The sequence below is a fragment of the Homalodisca vitripennis genome, chromosome 5 (genome assembly GCF_021130785.1).
Source record: "Homalodisca vitripennis isolate AUS2020 chromosome 5, UT_GWSS_2.1, whole genome shotgun sequence".
Taxonomy (NCBI): domain Eukaryota; kingdom Metazoa; phylum Arthropoda; class Insecta; order Hemiptera; family Cicadellidae; genus Homalodisca; species Homalodisca vitripennis.
The window spans coordinates 100,126,163-100,153,062 of NC_060211.1; the positions used below are offsets into that span (position 1 = coordinate 100,126,163).

The following is a 26,900-nucleotide window of genomic DNA, read 5'->3' on the forward strand; positions in this document are numbered from 1 at the left end:
ATAAACTCCATCCTATCCAATTAATCCTCTGAAACCATAAAGCCTACACTGCATCCTATCCGACAGACACGTGACTAGAGCATCGGATACGCGGATATTTTCTGACACATTCACAACAAATAAGATCCCTTCTTTCTCATTTTCATTTTTATCCACACAAACCATAGTAGCCTATATCAGTATTTATGTAAAAAAATACAACGTAACTTTAATTTAATTCAAATGTTTTCTGTGTTCTGCAGAGCTTAGGAATATATTTTTATATGTAATATTACTTTTATTGTCTTTATATTGAATCAATCAGATGTTATCTTTGATTATTAAACTGAAGTTATTCTTTCGGTTTATTATTGCTAATTATGATTGGTTCCTTATCATAATTTTTCAAATAGTTGGCAACTAATTTTTTTAATGTTTTATAAGATAAACGTATCTATCAACTGATTACTTCAGAACATGGTCTCTGAGACTGTACATTGCAGATAATTTGACCAATAGAACTATTCAAGAGTTTTTATTGTGAAAAGGGGTGATAAAAACAAACAAATTAGAGACTCTTCAAAACCAAAGTTTATTAACGATAATCTGAATATATGTTAGAGAGAAATAAACATGCACATAGGAGGCTCACGAGTAGAATTTCAGAATCGAAGGTGAGGTTTGTTCTTCATCAAGTGCCTGAAACAGAATGCAAAAAATTAGTTTTGCATGTAAATTATTATTTGTTATTTTTCAAAGGTACAAATACTTCATTTTCTTTCAATGAATTAATTTATAAATTTAATAGTTTTGATCATTCTTGATAAATGAGCCATCTTCCATATCGGTTATAACATTTGCAAAGAGTTGGAACTTTGCAAATACACAAAAAGCATACACTTTAATATAGTGGTAGAGGGTACATAGTTATTATTACATATACCTTAAAACAACACGTATCAAGGAGAACAGGAGTGAATGAAGTGTTTATTGCGTTTTTTAACGATGGAGAATTTACCGCAACGATTTGTTTATTAACAGTGATGTAGATGAACAACATTTTGATTAAAGTAACAGTCAGAAAAAAAATATTTCTGAATGGGGTTGGAGACTGAGCAATAACCCTAATGGACCTCAATGATTTTGAGCAGTCTCAGTCTTACCAGAGACCTCTTACTAAAAGTCAGCACTTTATTGGTAACTTCGGTTTTGGAGGATAAAAGGTGCCAATCCCATTCCTAGTTCTTTTTCCAAAAGCAGCTATTCCTGTTGATCTTCCCTAGTGTTATTTACTAATGGAGGTTTTTCTAAGTAGTTTTTCCAATACATACAGTGTTATACATGTTTGATACAGTACGGTTATGTCAAGAAATACGGTTTCAAGTATCAATAAATGTTACTTTGTTAACGTATGAATGTTTTTTTTTAGTATTATTATGTTAGTTTCAAAAAGATTTGTTGGATGAGATTTTAGTCTTTCATAAACTTTTATAGCATTAGTAGTGGACAGATAAATAAGTCTTTTAATAAAACAATTTAAATTTTGAGATATATTACTTACTTGTCTAGTTTTTCCCAGAAGGCCATGAGTGCTGCACGATCCAAGTGTCGTTTTGTCCGAGATAATTGAATAACAGAGACATCCCAGCCCTGCACGTTCTTATCCATCCGCATCTCATCATATTTAAGATGAAAACCACATACTGTAACAAAATAATACAATAACAGTTATAACTAATACTTAACTAATACATAAATATTTAGCTATTTTAGATTTACTTATTTTACTTTCCTGTAATTTTATATGCAATCTGCAAGAATCTACATCAATTGACTACTTTATTTTTAATGTGAAATTATCACCAGTTAAATATTTGCTGTCTTACAAGATGTGGTTTAATACTTTTATTTTTTAACTGCAAAAATTTATAAATATTTCTTGATTTCATTAGTTACATGTTAATGATTATACGTGGCATAGAATAATCTAGACCTACTTTAAAGAAAAGTGTATTAAACATATAACTGTAAGGACATTTAAGCAATTCATAACTCATCAAATAGAATAGAGTGAAAGCTAATTTGCTAAGTAATGGAAATAATTATTATTTTCAAACAATAAAAAATTCTTTTTTATTACATCAGATTTCCCCTAATTTCGCTTTGAAGCAGATTTTGAAAGAGTAATAAATATATTGGGACTGAAATTATGATCCCGAATGGTTCTAAGTGAAAACATTCAATACAAATTATGTTTAAAGTAAAAGGTTTATTTATAATATACTTTAAAATGTAGTTAGTAAAAGTTACTTCACTACCATGACCTAACAGAATTTTTATCTGTTGTTGCCGCCATTCATTGTTTGTTAAAGACATACTAAAGGAACAAATATTTCTTTAGTTGAGGTTTGTCACTTACCTTTAGAAAATATTTCCACCGGATTTCCATTCCAGGGCCACCCTTTGAACTGCCAAGTAGGGCCCAAAGCGAAGACAGCCACGACTCGGTCCCAGTCGTATGGAGTCAGCTTCATAGGATTATCAATTACTCTGTAGGGAACTGTCAGCAATCCATTCTTTCGCCGTTGGAGCAAAACTTCATTTTCTCGTTTAGCACCTTGGGCCTTTTTTTCCTCTGTTGTAAAAAACCTGCAAGAAGAAACCAAGGAACGAAGATTAATTTACTATGTGTGTTAGTTGATAATTTAAAGCTGTTAATATAATTACCATTCTCTGTGATTCATTAAAAATACTTTACAATTATTTGTATAAAATAAATTTAAGCACAAGTATTTACTTATAAAATAATTAAAGAAAACTGTTAATAAACAATTACATCCGTACCAAAAATTACCAATTGATAAGGTAATTCGTTATGTTCTTCAACAACTTGATTATTTACTGTGCTAGTTTTAAATCATAACACTTTTACTTTTCCATCCAACAACTATAATAATAAACTACAGCTCTCAATACCATTGCTGCTGATATTATTTATAAAACTCAAGTTAATGCTCCTTATACTTTATTATTGTTTTGTAAATTATTATAATGATGTAAAGCATTATAACTAAACATAAAAACAAACTCCATCTAGAAACTTACCTATATTTGGATTTTGTAACTTTAAAATTAGTATAAATTCCAAATAATATAATATAATATATCAATTTGTTTTTAATTTAAATTATGAGAAATAAAATAGGGTCCTTTTTGTAAATTTTATTTCTTATTAAAAAGATTTTTTGTGAGTCGTTAAGGGTTATGAGCAAATTGATGGGTTAGTTTAAAATATGAATTAAATAGCTAGGTTTTTAACTTGGCCTAAACTAATTCAATTAACATAGCAGCATTTTACAGACTTTCCACTTTTCCATAAACTAATTACACATTAAGTTGTATAAGATTCTCAATTTGAGCCCTCTCTAGTGCCTTACTTGTTGTAAGTTTACACTTTAGTTATAGAATCTCATAAAAAGTAGTGTAATAAACAAGGAGGTAATTTAATTGGTTTAAACAAATTTAGTTAGTTTTACACGGCAAGAACAAAATTGCACCTAGTGATTTTAGTTCAATCTGGCAAAAATATGGCGTATAAAAATTAATAACTTAACAAATTCATGTTTGATTAACTTCATACTCCTTAAATACCTATAAGGTAAAACAGATAGCTTTACTATGTACATTTTACATTATTTTATAGTATTTTTTAAAGCAGAGAACTTTTTTAAAACGTATTTACAAATGTTTTTAATTTGCTCAAAGTTCTTTATATTATACTATATGTAGCATAGGTATACTACTATAATGAGTTACTTACTTTAAGTCCTGCAGGATGTCCTTGGCATTGTACATTGTGATGAGAGAGATGTTCGCCGCAGGGATGATGATGATAGGAGTACGAGAGGTTCTCTTTGCCGGTTGGGAACACAACTTGAGACCAGTCTGTAATAACATCATACAATTTTACACAAAAAACCGAACACAGATAGATACAGTTCAACAATGAATTTTTTAATGGTATCCCATCAAAACTCATTGGTGTCTGGAGTTCATCATGTATTATATATAACTATGATTTGTGAATATAATTCAAGAAATAGTGATATAACGAAAACGTTGAAGAGTACATATCGTTCTTCCCTCTTACTTGAAATTTACTTAATCAAGGTTATTTGTACTCATTCCTTATCACATATTTTGAATCAAGATGGTGGCTTGTTAAACTTTCAAAAAGAATTTGATCTATTATATCGGTTAGTATGCGTCACAGAGCAATCCAGACATATATCTGAGGTTAATTTCAACAATGTCTGTTTCTAATAGCCTCTTCATAATTTCATTCAATCCACGACATTATCTGCTGACTACTCAAAATTACTATCTATATTGTTCATTTTCTTTCATACAACATTTCAAAACTTAATTTCTTACTGTAAGATATTTAGTATCATACCAAATAAACTTTACTTCTTCTACGATTGGGATGCTTCTTTCTTTCTTGTAATAATAGAACACAACAAATATGATTTGAGTATGTGACTTAATTTTTTTAAATATAACTAAACTAAGTATGAACTTAATTTGTACCAAACTGAGAGAACTTTACCATTGCTGTTGGAATGGTCTCAGGTTGATATGTCTGAGGGGCTGGCAATTTCTTCGGTTGATCGCCTTCAGTCACTGACTTCAAGGACATTCCGTGGTATGTTCCCATTGTATTGATTTTAAACCCTGCTGTCTCTGTAACAGTTTTAGTTAAATTTAAAGAATATTAATCACATATTAACCTAATATAAAATCGTTTATATAAAGTTAAAATAATCTTTTGAGCTCTTATGACATTCTTGTTGAGAATAAGACTGGTTATTTGAAACATACGGTAGGAGATTTGACACTAGTTAACTCCTATTCCAGAATGAATCACCTGAGACTTTGGAATTATAAACTTACATAGTAATCAAAACGATTCAATATTATTTGAGTGCGAACTATATGTTCCTCAACAAGATCATATCATGGTACATATAATCGTTGAATAATTATAATTCTCTTGACACAAGAAGGAAACTTATAAATAATGTGGTAAATTTACCTTTCTCCTGTCTTACGAACCGCTCCTGACCGTAACGGTTGTACACATTGGCCTGAGGGATGACTCTAGGAGCGAGGGGCCGTACGATGGGAGTGGGTTTATATGTCAAGGTCGGTGTTGCAGCAGGAGGTCTATGTTTGCTCTCCTCTTTTACTTTTACTGACTGCAGAATGGCAAACACGTTTTGTGCGAACATCTGAAAAAAATATAATAACATTTAAATGAAATGTTATTCAAGTAGATTCAGATTTAGTAAAGTAGCCTACTGCATAAGGATGTTACTCTTACATGAGTAGAAAATCTGTTACCATATCATGGACCGTTGTGCTACGTTTTATTATATATTTCCAGCCAATCATCAGTAACGATTATAATGTAATCAAAGACAACAACACTTAATAACACTGTTAAAAATCAGTCAAGAAGTATCCTAACTGAGTTATTACCTATTTTCCAACTAAAGACTAAATATTGCTGAGAAATGTTTTATATGGCTTAACAGTAAATACACCCATACTTTAAGATTATTAAGTTAGATATTGTACGGTGTAACGAATTCATGCACTGAAAATGTATTTCCATGACTCTTCAAAACTGAATATCTAAGATAATTCTGGATTCTGTAACAAAACCTTTAATATATTATTCAAGTTTCACCATGATTAAACCTATAAATCAACTTACTTTTCCTGTGCTTTGTAATATTGTAGTTCTAGTCCTTCCCCGACGTTCTCTGGCTAATATGTCTTTAATCATGTCTTCTTCATCGACGTCCATCATAAGTTTGGGTTCAGAACCAATATCATCTTGTCTTTTAATAGTAGTCCTCTTCTTGACCAAGCGCTTCGCTTTGATGGCAGCTATCTCTTCTACTGACATTGTTTCAGATAGGGGTCTGAAAGGAGATTTTACATAGTCATAAAACCATTAAGTGACGTGAAATACATTATTCTATTGTTGCTACTGTTTAAGAACGATAGTCATAAAGCTAAATAGTATTGAATAACGAATAATTTACTGCATCTTGGCCAGTTGGTGAGGTACAGGTTGTGATAATTTTCAAAACTTTTATTTCCTTCGCACTCAGACGATAAAAATACTAAGTATGAGTTCAACAGGCCATGAGTCATACAGTAGGCTATTTTAAACGAATTAATAGTATTATAACAATAAATTAGACTTAAAATATTTTATAGGTAGTTAGAACTCCTCAAGAGAACAAATTACCGATTTAATTAGGAGTGTTAAGCCTTTAGTAACATTTGATATGCATTGAGGAGTAATAAGTCCAAGTTTGATAATAACTATTAATATTTCTGTAGAATATTAATTACGTTTTGTTAAAAAAATGTTTTAATGCAAAACACTCGGTGGCTTAAATTAGCTATGTAATAAGCATAACAGTATAATATTTTTTAAACAGGTCTTTCGTACTCGATTAGACATGTTTAATTTATTTTAAAATTAAGCCTTTACTATAATGAATACCCAAATTCACTTACTTTATGTTGTCAACAGTTACGGACACTTCTTTGGGTGTCTCCAATCTCGCAGCAAGCTGCTGTTTCAACCTCTTAACTTGAACATCTTCTAGCTTCGGTTTCTTTGCCACGCTTTCTATTGATTCGTTAGGTGCACGTTTTACTGGTGTCAGAGTTTCTACAGGTGCACTTTTATCAATATTTGCTGAGGTAGCTGTATGTCCATGTAGGTAAGCCAGAACGTCTTTTCGGTCAGGTCTTCGCACAGCTTGTATGTTTTCAGCCTACATCAAATTCAAGAGTTATAAACACATAAAAAATAAATTTATAAAATATAGAACTTAAGCGTATTTATAATAAAAAATTTCAAAAAACGTAACGCAACTATAAATCCGTTAAAACATTCTATCATTCATTTATTGGATGAGCGTTGGCAAATCCTACCACTAGAAGGACTGGGAATATTGTTTTTTTCTGCCTTTATGTCCTTACAATATCTCGAAAACAAAATGGTCACTAGACTAAATTTTACACGATGCTCATTTCTATCTAGACAACACTGAGTTCAACAATGATGTGAGTCACTCCATGTAATTTAGCTGAGCGTTAGGTAATATGATACTTCGTGGAAGATTAATTAAATTTTGCTCATGTTCAAGTCAATGTTTTCATTAATTATTTACATTTTTCAATGTATTTAACGCTTTAAATGCAATTTGTGATACATTCTCTTTAAACTAAGGATACGCCGTTGATAAAATGCAATATTCGTAAGATACTTACCGCAGCTTTTCGGACATACGTAGAATGTGGCAGTTTGACATGCTTGAGTAGAAATAACAAACACCCCAATGTATAATATTCCTTTGGAGCCCCATCTTTACCAGACCTGCAAAAACATTTCACTGTAAGGAATAATGATCTTATGTTTCATAAGTATTATCTGTGGTCTAATATCTCTGTATTTATCACAATTTAAAAACTGTCTGTTCATAATATAAATCCATTTATAATGGTATCACTTTCAATCTTAGATTATGTCAGAGAAAATTATATCTTAAATTTATACAGGGTTCTGCTTATACTTATTTCTATTTGTTTATTGCTCGTTTTTCTGTTAAAAAAGAAATAAATATCTTATAAACCCAGCATCTATTGTATTTTTATATCTCTTTATACTTATGTTTTTTTTAGTTTGAAATTGTTTAATTTAATTTATATTTTAAAAAGTTAATGAATGGTTTTGTCGTTTCTTCGGGACAAGTTTTATTAAATTGTTTTACGTAATTTTTTTAAGTGAACATAAGGTAAGGCACAATTAAGCGTGTTTATATTTACATTTGGACTTTAAATCAAATTATTTACTGCAATAACTACTTATAAATTTTCATGCTAACCTGAAATTTTTTAATTTGTATTATATTTAGTTTTTTGTAAAAAAATGTGTTTTGTTTTTGTACTTTAAAATTCTGCATTTATTTTAAAATATAGTCAAAACAAGAAAATATTACCTACATTCCTGGCGTTTTTTTTAGGAATAAAATAGTACAATATGTTTTTACTCAACCAACTTAATTTAGTAATATTAATTTCATAGAAATCTAGTTATATAAAAAGCCGTTAAATCAATGGCAATTCAATATCATAAAAACTTAAAAGATTGCGGTGTTAACAGGTACCAGTTCTTTTAATATATTATACTAACAACGAACATTAATTATCTATTTTTTAATACTCATTAAAACATAATTAAAGTTTTTAATTCGTTGCTATTTTTATAGACTCATAAACGTAATATACATATTTATACAAATTAAATATAATTAATATAATATAACTTTGGACATATAACAAAGATTTACGAACAATAACTTCAAGTTTTTATGTTGGAAAAGCCATAAAATGTACTTCAACAAAATTATAACTTTCAATATTCCTTAATTTCAGTTTTTAAGATATAACGAAAGGTTTTGATGAATTCACGAGATTATTTACGCAGAGATTATATTACATCAATGGATCAAAACGAATAGGACAACATTAAGACTTGTAAGTAGTAACTAGCCATAAAAGCTAACCATCAAGCTAACAAGGTTAGACAGGCAATGCAAGTGTACAAGGACATGCTGTTTGACATGACTTTAGAGCACGCAACATAAATACAAGTAGTAACAATCTCCATAACAACTTCTCTGGTGGCAGAAACGATCGCGTACTTATCAGTTACGCTCGAGGACATCAGTTCGGTTTCTGACTCCTGACATATATTTATGCTACAATCAATCACATAGATCTTGTTATTTATTGTTCAGATTTTATTGTTGCTGTTGAATTTTATTGTTGTTAATATTTTATACAATCGTTTTACCATATTATATATATAGGCCTATATATATATATATATATATATATATATATATATATATATATATATATATATATAGAATCTCATGGCGTCCGAGGCATGCGACTCTTATGGCTTAAATCATTATTAAGTCAAAGTGCTCAAGTGGTTCAAACCTTAAACCAATTTTCCAAACCAATTCAACTAATTTATGGAGTTCTTCAGGGCTCTATACTGAGTCCAATCCTTTGCACATTATACGTTAACGACGTACATTCCTCGCTGCTGGATGGTAAAATCGTGCAGTTTGCTGATGACACAACTCTCTGTTTCAGAGATAGCTCAGAAAAAGGTTTTGAGCTACAAACCTTTATCGATATCAAACATTGTGTTCAATATTTCAATAGCCTCAACCATCAAACGAATTCTTTGAAATCGAACGTGCTGAATTTGGCACTGTGTCTAGTGCACTCACAATGTGGGTCAGCCGTCATGTTGGCAGATTCCATATTGGATGAAGTCTACTCAACATTTCTTGGAATACTCCTCGATCGAGGGTTGACATGGAATAATCCCATCGAGCATTGTGAGCCAAACTGTCCTCAGGAATATACGTGTTGAGGTCTTTGGCCCGGTACTGTTCCAGTCAGGTATTAATTGTGGCATATTATGAACTAATACACTCTCACCTTTCCTAAGGAGTGGTGTTGTCGGGGGCCTGTGTAGGCTATAATTTAGTAAGGGTGTTCAAATTCCAAAAAAAGCTATTGGTACTATTACAAAGTTGAATTTCATAGAGTCGTGCAGGACAGCATTAAAAATTTTACAACTGTTGACTTTACCCAGTCTCTACATTTAAGAAACATCTTCGTTCTGTTTGTCTAAATGTGCCCTAACCAGGAAACGTGACATACACGGGTATGACACTCAAGGCAGACATAACTACCATACTGAAAGATATGAACGGTGGTTTATGAGCACTTGCCTTCGCAGGCAGGTGTTCATTTCATCAACAGATTGCCAAATTCTATGAAAAAATGCCTAAACACCCAAGGAGTTTTAAACGCTTTCTGGTGTCAAATGCACTATACAGCGTTGACAAGTTTCTGGCGTTTAACTGGGAGACCGCCCAATTGGATGACTGACTCCAGCGCTGGAAGTGGGTTGAAATTGGGGAAGGATGAATAAGACTGGAATGTATGAAAAATTATGTAAGTTTGGACGTGGTGGTAATGCGGTGTGAGAGATTAAAATTTTCGATTAAATCATGTCGTTTGCAATTGTTACGAGCAATTAAAGATTTGTTTTGAATTGGTTTGAATACATGCTTGCTAGTAAAATTATAGTGTAGTGCAACAAGATTTGAGATCATTTAACTTCTTTTAGACACCTGCCAGTTGATATTTAGAAACAAACGCATAGGGTTATTATAATTATTTCTGAATGTAGTGTATATACGTAAACATTCTTTTCCATGAACCACTTGTGAATATACAATATCTTGTTTAAACAACATTCCGATCTTAGGGCAGATATTAGGCTAATTATTATCCATGGTTACTTGAACCTTATCGATTAATCTCATTCATTCTTATATAGAGATAATAAATCATTCGTATTAGGCCTAGTTGATTTCATTAACATTTTTTTTTAACATTTTAGACGATTTGGACCAAAATTATAGTTGTAAGATTTTAAATAAACTAAAAATAACTAATTGCAAAGCAAGGATACAATCAATTTAAGCAGGGTAAAAAGTACTCATAATTTTTCATATATAATCTATGTGTGGCAATGATAATTAATCACTTATGATAATGAAAGTCATATGACAAAGAGGCAACAAATTCAGTTCAATGAAGTTATATGGCTATAAGATGTAAGACAACATACGAGACGAGCTTAAAGAGTACGCAAGAAACATATTTTATAAACTATGAAAAAGATAAAAAGCACACACACACACACACACACACACACACACACACACACACACACACACACACACACACACACAGAACTCCATTCACTAATTAAGAATGCTCACTCTTGTCCCTCACCACGGTAAACAAAAACTAAATAAATTAAAAATATCATCGCAATATTATATCTAAATTTTGCTAAACAAACTACACGAACAGAAACTGTATACATACAGTTTCCATTTAACTACATACACGCACGTATTCCACATATGCATTCACATATAAACGCGTACACACATAAATACACGTACATATATAACTCATCTGTATTTAGGCTACATTTGCACAGAAGCACACATATAACTCCATACACACGCACTTATACTGATACGACTCACGGATACAATATATGGTTTAGGGACCTCCATAACACGCTCGTAACATGCATACCCGTATGGTCCTCACATACGCACTCGTGAACTCATCAATTTTGTTCAAGTAATGAAAAAATTCCCTCACTACCACTCTTCTTACTAATCCACTCATAATTCATCTTACTAAGTAGAAATGTAATCATATATTTATTCAAATAAGAGTTAATAATATGTACAGACCGCCAAGGTTGATATAACTGATATAACTAATGTTATTTCTAATTTATTGAAACAGCTCTCACTTCTCCATAACACGAATTGAGTTATAAAATATAATTAACATCATTATATAAATTACATTACACACACAAAGTAATTCAAAATTTGACTAATATACTTGATTGTTTATACTAAACAGTTATGTACAGAAAACTTCTCATGAATTTTTTAAGTACGGAAACATGCTACCTTACGATACACAGTGAAAAATATAACAAAATAAAATTAAATAAACGAGAATTATAATGATCGTGGTATAGTACAAACAGCTTATATTTTATTATTCTTCGACTAATAATTGTTCAAAATAATTGGTTTCACTGTGATAATAGAATTTTTAGCTTTTTATGAAAAATAATAATTTGCCTAACCAATAAAACTTATATGTTTAATGTATTTAAAAAATAAAGTGCCTTATTTATAATTTACATGTTAAAACTTTCAAAATGCAATCATCAATAGCATTACCTAAACCGAAATATATTAATCTTATAATGGTATAAACAATATGGAAATAATAAACAAAAACAATATATCCATGCACCGACTGTATAAAACCAGTTAAATCTTGTACAAAGAAAAAAACAACTGTCTGTTGGAAATAAAAATGCTGCCCTTGAATTCTTGGTTCCAATCTAACCCAGCTGGTAAACGGACTGTAGGTCCACGTCGTAAAACTGTTAGTCATTTCTCTCCTACTTCTTAAGGGGTGGATAGTGGGTCCACGATCCCGTCCTAAGACCCACTGTCCGACTCATGGGGTTTTTTTTTGACGAGGGATTGACAGGGGATCGCCGTACTCACTCTACAGCACTTGAACGGATGTTTCGAGATTTACACTCTAGATCTGTTAAATATTGTACAGTAGACTACTGTCTTCTTACTAGTTCTTTCTGTCTAGCTACAGAAGAAGACAGATACAGAAAGATTGAAAAACAAGTTATATCCGTAACTGAATGTCGGGTTAAATACACCATTTATATCCTAAGAATAACGAGTAACGATTATAATGGTCTTTGATTTGTGGATTCTTTTTTGCCCCGCAAGCAAAATAACTATCAAAGTATCGTAAAATGCTCGGAAAAATCAGGTAAATGGATTTTTCCGATAGTTTAGATTGAAAGAGCCTGTTACCTTTAGTCAACTGTTCTATGAAACATTGTTGTATAGCACAATCATATGTGTAATTAATTTATCACTATTTTCAGTTTGTTTATATTTGGTCCTGAAAGCATAGTATTAGCTTTATAGTAACAACACTTCTTATTCAACCTTTTCTGCAACCACTGTTAAACACAGAGTAAGAAAAATATCCAGATAAGAAATTTACAAGATTAAAAACCTTGTAAATTTCTTACAAGTATTTTCTACTTTAAATTGTAAATTTTAACAAATATTTAGTACGCAGTGCTTGGTGAGTAGGCCTAATGTAATACAAATATCAAATAAAACTTTACTATATCACATTTATTATAAATTTAAAGACATTTATTAAACGTATCTTAGTTAAATTTCCACACAACTAGTCTTCTCAATAACTACCTTTGTATATATATATATATATATGTGCGTGTGTGTGTGTGTGTGTGTGTGTGTGTGTGTGTGTGTGTGTGTGTGTGTGTGTGTGTGTGTGCGTGTGTGTGTGTTTCCTTGGTCGAGCAAACAATATAACGACACTTACTAAGGCACACAATATATATAGCCTGGAATAAATTACAATGGCCATAAGTATACACTTTTAGACAGATTCTCTTGGTCGTAGATACAAGGAAATCTCAACGTTGGCGTCAGAAATATAAATTATTTGAACCAGAAGAGCTCATCGACAGCCTTCGAAATTGCGTACGAAACTGCGGGACTACTAGTTTTAACATGAATTGTTATCGTGAACCCTTCAAATATTTTTTAGCATTTGTATCTTTAATTAACTACGATATTTCAAATTTTAAACTGTTTAATTTATCTTAAAGACTAATAAAACTAACAGGGTTTAAAATATATTTAAGAATTTGTTGCGATCGATGTAGCTAGTTACTACTAGTAACTAAAAATATTATTCAGGGATCACTATATGAACGAACTTAAAAATATTTAGTAGTGGCATGAAGCAATGAATAGCAACTCTAAGTTTAAATGGAACTCAAATCTCTTGTATCCGGTCTTCACCGAATTGCTTCATCATTTGAGTGATACCTATCGTTAGCGGCATACGGTCGTAAAGGACTAAAATGTTCTGCATCCGGTCTTCTTCGATCACTGTTTGTATTATACACTTGCCGAATAGGAGCGGAAGTTCAAATCAATAGATTTCCCAGATAACTGGAATTTCCAGGAATGGACTACTATTCGAGTGCATTGTCTAGAAAGTTTAAGTAGTGAGGTCATTTCCTTAATTTTGTCATCTTGAGTCCGAAATCTGTCTACCCCCATATACCGTATTATACTAACGACGGACCAAGATAAAGAATAATTAATACAAACTTACTGTAGATGTTTATCATTCATTAGGATATTGCCGAAATACTCAGATAGCAATCTAGTGATGAGTGGAGTTTGTTTGTAGCTTTGAGATGTCTGTTGTCATCAGCTTCTTCTTTCTAGCGGCCGCAAGCCACATATCCATTGTGCCACGATACATAAAAGCTGCGATGATAGTTGGATGCTGGGTGCCAGACTTGGCATACGGTGGACTACATTTAAGTCACTCCTATTGTACGGCACATCTAAAGGTTTCACAATGGCTTCCATATATGCCTTCTTTAACATCGATATTGTTCCGCCGGGTGTATTGTTCAAGAAGCTCACATTTTAAAAGCCGAAATTCTTGTTTTTTTTCCTTTATTCATTCCTTCATATTATCGGCCATATCTTTTCTAATTGTCTGAAGCAGAGCCATGACGTTGTCCGAACTTAATATTTTAGTGTCAGATTTGCCACTGAGATGCTGAATCTTCTGTCTCACGCAAGTCGCACCGCCACGTGCCCTTTTTACTTCGTAGTCTCTTCACGGCGTCCGTAGTTTACTATCTGCAGCGAGCATGGTGATAGAGGACACCGCTTTTTTTGCACTTTTTCTTTGGCACTTTCCAGATCAGTGTTGCATTTCGCACATTTTTGGACCATTTAATAATAATGGTCAAAACATATTTAACTGTCATAATGTACAGTAATCATTTAAATCAATTTAATATTGGCACAAGTCTTTATATAAATGACAATAAATAAATCAGTGAGTAATAAATTTCAATCGCGAGGAATCGAGATCGCCACACGCACAGACCGCCTCGGTGGACAGATTCACGGAGCTTATCAAGGAGAAATGCTTAAGCGACTGATATGGGCTGAAAAATTCTGATAGGGTCAGAATTAAAAATTCCGGGACAGTTACTAGCCAACACCCTCTGAGGAGCAGTTTTAAATCACTAAACACTACATATAGTGCCCCCCTGGAAAGTCTCCGGAACGATTTAATAATTTTTTATAAATTTCTTGTAAAACAATTAGACTTGGTATATCAATATTATTAACTATAAAAGTATAAGAGTGTATTTGATTGAGTTTATCTCATCAGGGAGACGGCCCACAGGAGTCAGAAGAAAATCTTAAAATAGAGTATAGGTTGAGAAGTACATCAAACTAAAGGTATTTTATAATAGACCTCTGCCGAACACAATGCTGCAAACCGGGCCTTAAAAGGGTTACCCAAGATGGCGGCGTTTTAAAGTTTCTTAACATATTCGAAGGTATTTCTAGAGTGCCTTCGTTGATGCGATGAATTAGTTCTTGTGTGTTGGCAACAATGGGATTTCCGGAACAGGTATTTATGAAAAGTCACTAGCCTTTACATCCTTGTTAGTAAGTGAATGATGTTAATTACAATCCTACTGTCATTCCAACTTTAAAGTGATACGTCACATCTTTGTAGAATACATTCAGATAGGGAATTTGAGTTTTCTTTAAATTTCCACAATTTATCTTGTGATAGCCTACAGTGTACATATGTGTGCATTGTAAATTGGTTTTAACGCACGTTTTATCAACACTGACTAATTGTGTACTTTGTTACTACACCAGATGATATCTCTGATCTGGTGATCTGATTTGCTCAAGTTGTGTATTTATTTAATGACAGTTTCCCTGAAAGACCATCAATATCAAAGTCTACAGTATGTAGAACAATCCAAAGTTTCGAAGAAACTGGCAATGTAAATGGCCGTGAAAAAGTGGTACCTAAATCTTCTAAAAATGAAGAGAAATCCGTAGACGTATTACAGATATTCGTCGGAAAGCCACGCTCATGAGCTAGATCTAGATCTGCAGCAACTTTTCCTGGTATAAGCCAATTTTTAGTGCTAAAAATGTTTAAAATGTTAATAAAATGTCCATGACAATAAAGTATTATTATTAAAACAAAACACTATCATCCTTATAAGTTGAAATTGCTTCTGGAGCTTTCGGAAGATGATTTTGATAGAAGAGTCAATGATGGATAGGTGTGCACAGGTAATTTGGATAGGTGTGTGCACAGGTAATTTCTTATGTAAGGTTATATTTTCAGACGATGCTACCTTTACACTTCACGGATATGTAAGTAGGCTTGACTTCTGTTATTGTGACTATAGCAATACTCACTGGATGAGAAATAGCCCTCTCTCTTTACACACACACACACACACACACACACGCACACACACCAAAGGTGAACATGTGGATAGTTGGAAATCGCATTGTAGGACCCTTTGTCATCCATGACAATGTTAATGGGGGTTCATATGAATTGATGTTGGAAGATAAAATTGTACCGGCTTTACGTACTATATTATGCCAAAGTTATAACACAGTATGGCCAGCATGATCGTGCACTTCCTCATTATCCACTACAAGTACATGAGCTGCTAGACAGAGTTTCCCAATCGTACGATAGGGCGTAAGGGAACAATATAGTGTCAACTTAGAACACCAGATTTAAACCCCTTAGATTTCATTTTATGGGGTTATTTAAACAAAAAGTGTACATAACCCTGCCAAAACACATGAACTAATTCATCGCATTAATAAAGAAACTCGGCAAATACCTTCGGATGTGTTACAAAATGTTGTTATTGGATTATACCACAGACTAGGCTATTACTAACAGAAACTTGGAGAGCATTCTGAACACTTTCTGTAACTTTAAGTAGTTTATTTTAAATTCCACTGCATTAAATTAATTTTATCTTTAAGAAATAAAATAATATGTGATATACTAATTTACCAAATTTTAGAGAAACTAAATACCGCAATTTTGGATAGATTAAAACCTCCATCTGTTACACAACTAGTGACTAGACGCCAAAACATGTTTATCCAATGTTGAACAACTGGTCACTAGTCAATTTTGCATTTATCTATTTAATCAAACTATGCTACAAAAAAACTTAAGTAGGACAAATATTACACTAAATTAATTGTGATCTTTCACTAATTATTTTCATTTATAGATTATTTAATAATAATGCGTAATACGTATGCACCAAAATTATAAAGTTGCAATAAAAATTTTGTTTTGCCGTGTCTGGTCACGCACTTCAAGAGAACGCAAAAGAACGGGACTTTCCCTTATACTTTTGCCGTGGGAAACTTTGCTTATGAATGAGTTTGACTACATCACTGCGTTCAGAATGTATTTTTCAAGAAGATCATCTGCTTCAAACATCTGTTCGGTGATATTTGTTGCAAAGAAACACCTTCCATGCAAACATTGTTTGCGACATTTCAGTATTGACTAGTTTCACTAGCCGCTAATATTTTATTGTTTTTCGTAATATTATTGTTGTGTTAGTATCAAACAACTTTTCCTTGTAAAATTTTATAAAAAGTGGTACGGTATACTTATCTTCAAGGAATAAGTAAACTAATGAAAGTGTTTATTTTATGATCAAACTTTATAATTTCGAGAATACTGCACCGAATTGATGCACCGGCATTACTCATTGTGTATCATAAACATTTATTTGTGAATTATAAACTCGTACCCGTAAACCTTACCGTGATCAATAATTTATTTGTAATCAATTTATTGTATGATAATTTAATGACATTCAGAATTTTCTAGGCTAAATTGTGATATAAAAATCGTCATACTTAAGCCTAAGCCTAAATTAAAATGAAGTACATTATTTTTTATTTATTGAATACTATGATTGACCTAGTAAATCTTGAGGTGAACTTAGGCCACTACTATTACACAATGAGTTTTTATTGTAATACGTTAACTTCATTTTAAAAATTTTCTGACGGAATAATATGTGTTTTTTACAACTGGTATTTCTTGACAAAACACTTCTTAGGATTTGTACCAAACATTTTTAGATATAAAAGTAAAAAAAGTTTTGTTTTCAGAAATGTTATGCTACGTGGTAAACATAGAAAAGGTCTCAAAATATAACAAACATATCAAAAATATCTTAAAATGGTAGAATTTGAATATGTCATATGTTGTAAAAACACAACAATTCACTATTTACCAAAAGATGTGTACAAATATTGAGAAAAGTGGAATTTTTATGATTTACATAAAGACCTTTTTAAGACATTTGTATATTTTGAAAAAAAAGTAAATTATTTATATTTTTATAAGACTTTACTTTTGGATATATTTGTTTGACTTTTAGTTTTTTCACTTATAAATAAACTAATACAAAATCACTAATAAAAACATTAATCCATCTACAGATAAATTTGCCTTGTATCGTACTGAATTATACAATATGAAGTATACAATAATGTGTACTTAGCTTCAATAATAAATATTCTACATAGGTTTGAGTGAAGGTGTGCAAAACTAGCAAAATAGTGTCTGCCATTAAAAACAACATTCACTTACTGAAAAGGATGTAAAGGCTAATGACTTTTCAAGAATAAACTATCCCGGAAATATAGAACTAAATAGTCGCATCAATGAAGAAATTCTAGAAATATCTCCGGATATAAATAAAAAATATATTAAAATATATAAAAATATATATGGAAATATATTCTATTCTATATGTTAAGATACTTCAAAGCGCCGCCGTTTTAGGTAGGGTAAGCCTTTTAAGGTCCGGTTGGAGTCTGTGTTTTACTATAAAAGATATTTAATTTGATGTACGACTCGACCTATGCTCTATTTTAAGATTTTCTTCTGACTCCTTGTGGACCGTCCCCCTGATGAGATAAAAACCTGACAGTCGCATACAAAATTATATTTTGATAGGCGATATTGATATACCAAGGGTCATTGCTTTACAACAAATAGTAAACCTTTCTTTGAGTTTTCGAGCACGCTGTGTATTATATAACCTGCTTCTACGAAGGACAACCAGACCCTACAATGAGCTGATGATCTGGCCGCTGTAACGGGGAAATTCCCACAACAGAAAGATCGATAATCTTCGCCGACAACATCATAAATACCTACGCTGTCTCTAAAGACGGCGGTTTCTCATTATTATGATTCTTTGAAATATTGACAATGCCGGCACTCAACACGTCTGTAACACTACTTTGTATTGATCCGTTACCTTGGAAATGTCATATCCTCTGAACCGTTTTTCCAACTTTACAAAATCTGTTTCCATAAGCTGTGTGCATATTAATTAGCCATAACTACGAACAAACGGCAAAATATGTTCCTTGACCCTTGAATTAAAGTTGCAACAATATAACTACTTAACACAATTTAAGATAAAATCAGATAAAATTTTGGTAACAATTTAAATGTTCTACTATAACAATCAGTACACTCAAACATTACGAATACTCTATACATAATTATTATTACCATAATGAAAATGAGTGATTGCGGAGAGTGAATTTTGAAAAGTAGCGGATGAAAAATCCTCCAAAATACTTTTCTCACATCTTTATATTGCCTATTAATAAGCAATATTGTACCATGATCCAATGTTCTTAGTAACATAATATAAACCATAGTTTTACGATAAAACACCACTTTGAACAAGCCACATTTTTTAAAGTTCAAGTGTGTTTGTCTTTTTCTGACACTGAAGGATACCTTATTAATTCCTGATAAACCACTTCCCTCCCACCACCAGTTACTAATACCATACACACCTATTGATTAAAACTTAATATTTACACACGCCAAGCAAATTAATACATTATATAATATATTTACTTTAATAAAACAAATCGAATATAAATATTTTTGGAAATTAGTAACGAGTAATATTGTATGAACAATCATATAGCTTAAAATTTAAGTCATTTCATAATCTTAAATTAGTTTTCATTCGTATTAAACTTCAAGTGTTTACAGCTACAACCCCACGCATCATTGTACCATTAATTAGTTTCACCATGTTCAGAAGAAAGTAAGAATACTATACAAATGTATTATATTAACTGTGCTAAGTATTACAAATCATCATATACCTAATTATTAATATTATGACCAGCTGCCATAATAGACGGGGATATCTCAACGACTCTTATAGTTAGATCAGTGATATTTTGGATTAACTTAGTAATTCATAAATTATATAAAAATAGGATACGTTAAAATCATTCACTTTACTTAGAGTCACTGTGACACAGAAATGAGTCTTTATAGCCTCGGTATGAAGTAAACACATGGAATCGGTACTTGGAAGCATTCACCAATGTAGTAGTGATGACATTATTTTAAAGGTCATGTAAAGTCTAGAAGCTACATCTTTCAATAAAAGATCCATTACCTATTATAACTTGTAGAAATTTCAAATTAAAAAAGACAAAATTTTCCGGGATTGAATACAAATGTCCGGTACGTTTAATCATAACAACTATGAATGCAGCAAATGAATATTCATAGTACAATCAACCCTTGAAGTAAGTAGCTATACTAAGCTTTCAAAGATATGAATAAAAAATGAAGTTATTTTCTAATAAATCATAAACGTGTATCTTTATTTTACAAATACCTTACCTACAATGCACTAAATCTCACAGTATCTGTTATCAAAGGCACAATTTATGTGATAAAACGATTAAAATTATTTGATTACATAGGTCTACAACGAGTCAACATCTAACATCTTTGACGTTTTATGCAAGACGTATAATTGGACAACCACAGAAATAACTGTTATTAGTATAACTTAAATTAGACTAAAACAAATCGAATTTCCTCTACAATAAGTGTGAGATCAATCTCGGATACCCAAGTTTCAACGCTAACCACGAATGAAGTAGTAGAACTAAAATTATGAGTTACATTAAAATTCAGAGTGTTTATTATATTACAACTCGTGTAAAGCAAATTTTTAAAATAATAGTTTCAAGTGCATAAATTAAATGTTGTTTTAAATGTAACCATTTACTATAAGCTTTTCTTATACGGGTTTGGAACTCCAATAGCAGGTATTAAATGAATAGTAACTTTATACGATTGCAGGTAAGATGAAAATAGTCCAATTTTACGTTTAGTCTGTTTAGTTAATAGTTAACAGTAAACAGTTAACAACGGTAATGCAGTTGGAGTATTCTGTTATAATACGTGTAATTTAAGTTAATTACCAATAAAGTAAAAATGGCTGTGTTTTTTAAGAACTCTCAGTGAATGTTACACAATCCGATTTAATTGATGTAGGATATTTTTTCTCGTAATAATGTATTGAGAATCGTAAACAAAAAACATTTTAACGATAAAAATTGCAAAACGTACGTGATTAAAAACTAAACGAAATTCATTAAACACACAATTTTTGAAACACAAATTTAGGTTAATACTTTGTGAGTAGAGAAGATTAAAACAGACTAGGCAAGTCTATATTCGCCATAAACCACAAATTAGTCCAAATAAAAAAGTTACATTAATCTATAGAGCTTAGAACAAAGCTCATAGATTGTTATAAAACAATTGAATAAAACTCAAAGTGAATTAAAGTAGTAGTATGATACTCTTTAAAAATAAATAAAGTAAGATAAGTATATACACTTACCCCCACATAAAGTAGTTGGTCTTGGCATCTATCGGCCATGACTGCTCGCCAAAAAAGATACGGTTGTCCTTTTCAATAATGTCTTCTTTATTCACATTATAAAGACGGAGTAGACTAAGAACATCGGCCATGATGTTGAGCGACACTAAAGAATTAGAATTATCACTTCACTCTTAACTACTTAATTAACTACCACAAACGGTCAACAAGCGCAACACTCATAGACTGGCAGAACCAAGACCTTGAATTGGAAAGGCAACCCCGGGGAGTGGTGGGGGTAACACATGGAGCTCGCTGGTGATTGGTTGGAGGAGGGGTTTGCGAGAACGTGGTAGGGGGCAAGAGAGCCGATAGAGAGGCTATTTACTGTCTAATGGAATAACTTTAATTAGGTGTTTACTCGCTGGAAGATAAAATACTTGACAGTAGAATGATAGCTTAAAAATGTCAATAGCTTAATAAACATACATGTGGACACCGCCCATCTTAACATGTTGAAGTAGATTATGAGAATTATTTAACGATTCTTAAAGTAGGCTATAAACACAAACAATATGCAGTGTCCCTGACCACACGCCTACTATTTATAACCGGAGAACAGCATGAGCTAGAACCACTAATTAAATTTCAAACAGACTAAATAGGATAGGCTATCGCCTATGTAATAAAATTAATTTTAAATGTTTCAACTAACAAAGCGCTACTAAAATAGAGAGTCATACCTACGAATCCCGAAAAAGTTAAATTTTACCATAGGTCAAGTGATAATCATTTTAAAGCTTGTTTAATGCCAAACATTTTAGGCTTTGTGTTACAATTTTATATTCGCCAAAAGTGTTAATAAAGTTCCATTGTGGGATATAGTTTGAAAGGAACGTATGTAGAAGAGGAATATACCAAAAGAAATGGTAAAAGCAGCCTTAATTTGACGGTCGGAAGAAATCGTACTTTCGGAAACTTTTTACCACATTTTGAAAATGATACAAATAAAATCGTAAAACAAAATATAAATGTTTGGCTTAAATCATGCTTTACAATAGTGTATCACTTGATCTATGTTAACCTTTGAACTTTCAGACATTCGAAACGAAACCAGGAACAAACACCTTGTAAATTTAAATAATTAGATTATTTAGTGGGTTTTCAATTTATTTCGTGATTCTAGCTCAGATCATTCTCCTCATGTAAATAGTGGACGGGTGGTCTCGGACACTGTGTATGATTGTTTTATTCTATAGTCTTTATTTCGTCTTCAGATGCTTGACACATTATTTAATTAGCCTTCGAAATGCCTGCTCGGCCGTTGGTCCCCAGGTTGTGCTAGAGAGGGCGGCTTAGCTCTAACTTCGCCTGGTAAAATAAGGCATCTATATTTTACTTTACTTTTACGTTATTGCATATTTTACGATTATTCATTCGCATAAAAATAGCTACACAAGGTAAAATAAGTAGTAAATACTACTCTAGCAATACTTTCACGAATATTATTTTATCTATCTTCGGAGCTAGTAACAAATAGTAATTTTAATCTTATATAGGTATGCGCAAACTTCGGGTTGTTGGGTAACCAGATGACATTAAATTATTTATAAACTTACACGGCTATTTAAACTTCTCTGTAAATAAAACAAACTATATTATTATAAAGTAACCATTGTCAAACACGTATTTTTCGCCAATCTTTACTTGTTGTTTGTAAATCAGTAAGAGTTTGTTAGTTTTTACAGGATTAGTATCATCATGAGTCACGTTCTCGTCATATCACAAAGTGGCTGAAGTGGTTGGAAAATTGCAAACAATCCAACATTAGTTCAGTCAAGACATTGAAAAACACAGCAACCAATACTGATAACTTTTAATTTTATGAGACCTTTAGAAATACAAAAAGTAAATTTGTTAATTTTTAATAATAGTGAGACACGTGTGATTTTAATATTAATTTGTCACGTGCTCCTTAGTGTATAAAATGTTGAATTGGCTTAGTTTGGAAATAACAAATATGTATTCAAAACAAGCTTCTCTGGAAGTAGAAGCTACGGGACACCATTTAAACATTACCCAATACATGTTACCAGTTTATTATGACATATTTGAAGACCGATACCAAACACTGCTGCGGTAAACATTAAGAACTTTACAAAGAATGCTATGAAAGAAGTCTATTAACTTGTTTGTTTTTGTCATCGATTGTTATAAAATGTTTTATCTTCACTACATTATATTACGGGTTAAGGAACACACTTGGCATTTTGCTTCTAATTAAGGACAATTAATTATGGTCCAGTCGATAAATCGTACATCTAACGGAAACATAGGTTCAGAGGATATAACATTTCGAAGGTAACGGATCAATACGAAGCAGTTGTACAGAAGTGGCGAGTGCCGGCATTGTCAATATTTCTAAGAACCGTAATAATGAGAAGTCGCCGTCTCTAGAGACAGCGCAGGTATTTATGATGTTGTCGGCGGAGATTATGGGAAATTCCTGGATCCAGCGTCAGGTCATCAGCTCATGGCAGGCACTGGCTGTCCTTCTTAAAAACAAGTTATAACAATAACATCCAAACAAAACCCGGCGTAGCGTTTTAAGTTATTTAAAATTGTTCTCTCTATATTTTTAACTCAGTGGATATTCCTAAATAAAAAAATAACAATACATATTTGTCAGTTATGTAAGATATATTAATGAATGAGATAAATCGATAAAGTTGACTACCTTCTTCACACCCTAACTCTTTACATGAATCATAAGAACATATTCCAACCTACTAATGCTAATAGATGCAATCTTCGAAACCACAGTTTTTTAAATTAGCCTATACCTATATTGATATATTTTACATTGTAAGCAGGTGCTTTATACTTTAATTCTTATGTGAACTATATTTATAAATAAATAATATTGACTGAACCGTTGTCGATGTTTTATATATATATATATATATATATAGTCGGATAACAATAAAAGATTTTGACTCTGGCTTTGAAAAACAATTTGATGATGATCTAGTGTTTAAATCAGCTTTCAAAATCAAAATCAGCTGAAAATTAAAAGAATACCAGAAATAAATTTAATCACAGTGGTCTTAACATTCTTTGGATAAATTTTTTGTTTTTACGGAAACTTTAGATCTACAGTATCCGGTCACTCTTTAGGGCAGCGAAAACAGAAAATAAATTAGCCATGGAAGTTTTCAATCTTCGCTAGGAGTGCAGTTTCAAAAATAAGATTCATTATATTTTGTAGTCTGATATGTCATCCGTTTCTATCTATTCTAGTTGAACAAATAGTAGTTCTACCGTTCATCAAATCGCACTTACTTTCACAAACTACTAAAACACAGAAGTAAATATATATTGACACAGGAAACAATTGTAGCATTCAATAATTACTACTGTTATTTTTTACTGATGATACTTCTTGAATATTTTACCTACGTAATCAGTGAACATGTTTCCAGCGGTATACGTGTGTCCAACATTGGAAAAGATGCATTGTCAATTCATTCTCAATAATTGAGCCCAACCCCAATACATCCTAAATAGAGATATTGTGTGATCCGTAAATAATTTTAATTAACAATCTAAATTGCAAACAGCATTCAGGAAAAAATATTTCATCTATTTAGCTTATGTATACATCACTGATCCTTTCAACTACAGTTTGTCTACCTTCTCAAGAACGCCAAAGGAATACAAGGCGACACATGCACGAAAACTGTTCTGTCTAATTAACTTAATTTCAATTTTAAATGTGTGTCCATTTATTGTGTTCAAACCGTAGAATAAGCTTGAGAGAACAATATTGCATTCTTATTATTTCATCTTTTTCTCTACCTAATAAGGTAGCTATAGGCTATAGCGACGTTTTGGCAGGGCGCGGTTGGGCGACCGCCCAGGGGCGCCGGACGAAAAGGGGCGCCGATAGCCTTTTTTCGTATGTGATTAATTTGCAGTTAGGGGGCGTTGAAGAAAAATCGCCCAGGACGCTAGTAGTGCTAAAACCGGCACTGGCTATAGGAGGATGTGGTAATTAAATTTGAATGTTGATTTTTGATCCAGTTCACTTTCATTTTATTGCACTATCTGGTATCCGACGCTGCCTCAGGCTTAGAAACCAGACACCAAATACCAGACGCTGCAATAAAAGAAAGGTGAACTGAATTTGAATGTTGAAGGTAAATTCAACATTCAAATTGAATCAACCCTTCCTCCCATAGCTGCATTATATGTAAAACACTCGGTAGCTTCACCTTCATTAGATATCATCTAAGAAACATCGTAATGCACTCAATTGTGCATCTATATGATGAGACAATGAGACTTCCATTTCACCTCTGTAGAAGTGTCCCTGAAGTAGATATAGCTCATTTCATTCATTGAGACTCCTGCAAATGGATGGATTGACACAAAAATAACGTTTAGTTATATTCTCGGAGACATGCACCATAAAAGAACTGATCATGAAACTGCACCATTCTCAATGCAAAAAGTTTCATTCAGAAATGTTAAGTTAAATTTAACCTTTACTGATCTTACCACATGATACTTTCTCATTTTTGTTTATTAAGTTAGGTTCCATAGCAACATTTAAAAAATAAAAGTTCCTGTGACGTACACTCTCTATAGTGTACTACAACGCAAGAGTGCACTAATTTTCTTATCGACGTTCACTATATCTCTTTTTTCTTTTCCAGCATGAATAATATACGATAATAAATATGTCATATGTTAAAACCTCTTTCTATGTTTGTACACAGCTTGTTTACAAATACATTTATTCAGATATTTCGTTGCCAACATGATTACCTACAGGTCCAATGTAAATATATTTACTAACGCTCAGCAAAATCCCATAGCGTGACATTTACCATCATGTATCTTTAATTTTTAAACTTTAAATATTAACTAAAGTTTAAGAAGTTTCATGCAAAATTTTTATATCCATAAGACAGTTTGTTTTCGAGCCCCACGAGTGATAAGCTTCGGTAACGTTAAGCCAAAAAAATAAACCACCGTTTGTCTTTTAGTTATTTATGAAGACGAAATTGCAGATTAATTTTAAATAATAAAATAATGATCAAATATAATTATGTATTCAAATAAATAAAAGTAATAAATTTATTTAATTGTAAATACATTATGTTAGAACTATAATATTTAGGTTACTGAATTTTCAACAAGTTCATATGTATGTAAAAATATTCGCACACTCGCGAGCGCCCGCTCGCACACACATATACAGGTGTCCCAGAACTTTCCAATATAATTTTCAAGTATTGTTCCTGGACTAAAGACAAACCAAAGTTTCATATTAAAAGTTTCGAAAATTCAATAATTACCTGAACTGCCGCCATTTTGATTTCTCACTTCAGTATTTTAATTTAAGTGTGGCCTGTTGTAATGATGTTAAATTTTAGTGTAACTTTATAACCTAATATGTCTAATTACAAAGAAATAA

At 31.9% G+C, this 26,900-nt stretch overlaps 1 protein-coding gene across 1 annotated transcript; it reads right to left on the minus strand.

Annotated features, from left to right (window-relative positions):
* Positions 1–641: 641 nt before the first annotated feature.
* LOC124363896 (parafibromin-like) lies at positions 642–21,570 on the minus strand. The gene is made up of 10 exons (XM_046819169.1): positions 21,440–21,570; positions 7,339–7,444; positions 6,577–6,839; positions 5,759–5,969; positions 5,075–5,270; positions 4,589–4,722; positions 3,800–3,924; positions 2,399–2,628; positions 1,541–1,682; positions 642–678 (listed from the first exon to the last, which is right to left on the minus strand). Exons 1-10 carry the CDS (start codon positions 21,568–21,570, stop codon positions 642–644), a joined length of 1,575 nt encoding a protein of 524 aa, XP_046675125.1.
* Positions 21,571–26,900: the final 5,330 nt, after the last annotated feature.

Bases quoted from the DNA above. Each gene is read 5' to 3' on its own strand.
- LOC124363896 (XM_046819169.1), bottom strand. From the start codon at position 21,570: ATGGCCGATGTTCTTAGTCTACTCCGTCTTTATAATGTGAATAAAGAA. The intron at 7,445-21,439 runs GTAAGTGTATAT...ATGTTTTTGCAG, and splicing joins ACCAACTACTTTATGTGGGG to GTCTGGTAAAGATGGGGCTC. The intron at 6,840-7,338 runs GTAAGTATCTTA...AATTTGATGTAG, and splicing joins CGTATGTCCGAAAAGCTGCG to GCTGAAAACATACAAGCTGT.